Genomic DNA, 888 nt, shown 5'->3' with positions numbered 1-888 from the left:
CAACCATCTGCAATACCTGCTTGACATTATCCAACACAGCCAAGGCAGTCGTTTTATTGTCTTCTTTGAACCTCCAGTTTGCAGATGTTTGAAGAAACCTAGGCACTAATACTGTAAAGAAAATAATAAAACAATTGCAATCTCACAAAAACAAAAAATGTGTTTAAATAAAATACAGGTCACACTTAAACACAAGGAAATTTACATCATGAAAATTAAGTTAAACATTCAAATTTTGAGTGTATCTGTAGACTACTTAAGCTAGAATTTTAAACAAATTACAGTACCAAACAAGAACAAAACCGAATTTCTCAGTGTCTTATGACACTTTCCCAAAAATGCCAAAAAATATGTGCATACTACAATCATAGGTCAAAAGTTTTAGACACCCTCTGCATACACACTTTTATAGGAAAGACTAAGAATTAGTACACTTACACTCACTTGATTGAATGAAGGAAGGAAGGGGAAAAAAAAAAAAAGAGTTTATCAAATTTTTTGGCTTCTTTTCCCACATAGGGGATTCTAACTTCCTCTGGTGCCCCCTTCAGTTCTCTCTCAAGCACCTCATAAATAAGGATAAAAAATTTTTTTGTACTCTATTTATTCCAATGCTTGCAAATACTAGTCACCATACTTCATTACATTAAAAGAGAAGGATGTCACTGTCCAATTTCAGTTAGACAACTGCTCTGAGGTTGAGGCATTGATAATGTAATAACAATCAATAGGTACATAATACAACTTGTTTAGTTTCATGTAAAGAATGGTGGAGAAACTACACTTGCAAAAATACATAAAAATGGTACAAGGACTCTACATGTAATTACACACTCCTTTACTACATACACTACTTGCCATGCTTCTTAGTGGTTTTGGAGGACTCCT

The 888-nt window shown here is 33.4% G+C and overlaps 1 protein-coding gene across 1 annotated transcript in view; it reads right to left on the bottom strand.

Moving 5' to 3' along the window:
• The window catches only part of LOC119582030 (transmembrane protein 69-like), a 10,852-nt gene that overhangs the window by 1,348 nt on the left and 8,616 nt on the right, over positions 1-888 (bottom strand). Inside the window, exon 3 of the mRNA XM_037930240.1 lies at positions 17-111. Coding sequence (XP_037786168.1) covers positions 17-111 — 95 coding nt within the window. The remainder of the gene's footprint in view (positions 1-16; positions 112-888) is intronic.

The sequence above is a fragment of the Penaeus monodon genome, chromosome 15 (genome assembly GCF_015228065.2).
Source record: "Penaeus monodon isolate SGIC_2016 chromosome 15, NSTDA_Pmon_1, whole genome shotgun sequence".
NCBI lineage: Eukaryota > Metazoa > Arthropoda > Malacostraca > Decapoda > Penaeidae > Penaeus > Penaeus monodon.
The sequence above is the reverse complement of the archived record's forward strand: the minus strand, read 5'-3'. Positions and strand labels throughout refer to the sequence as shown.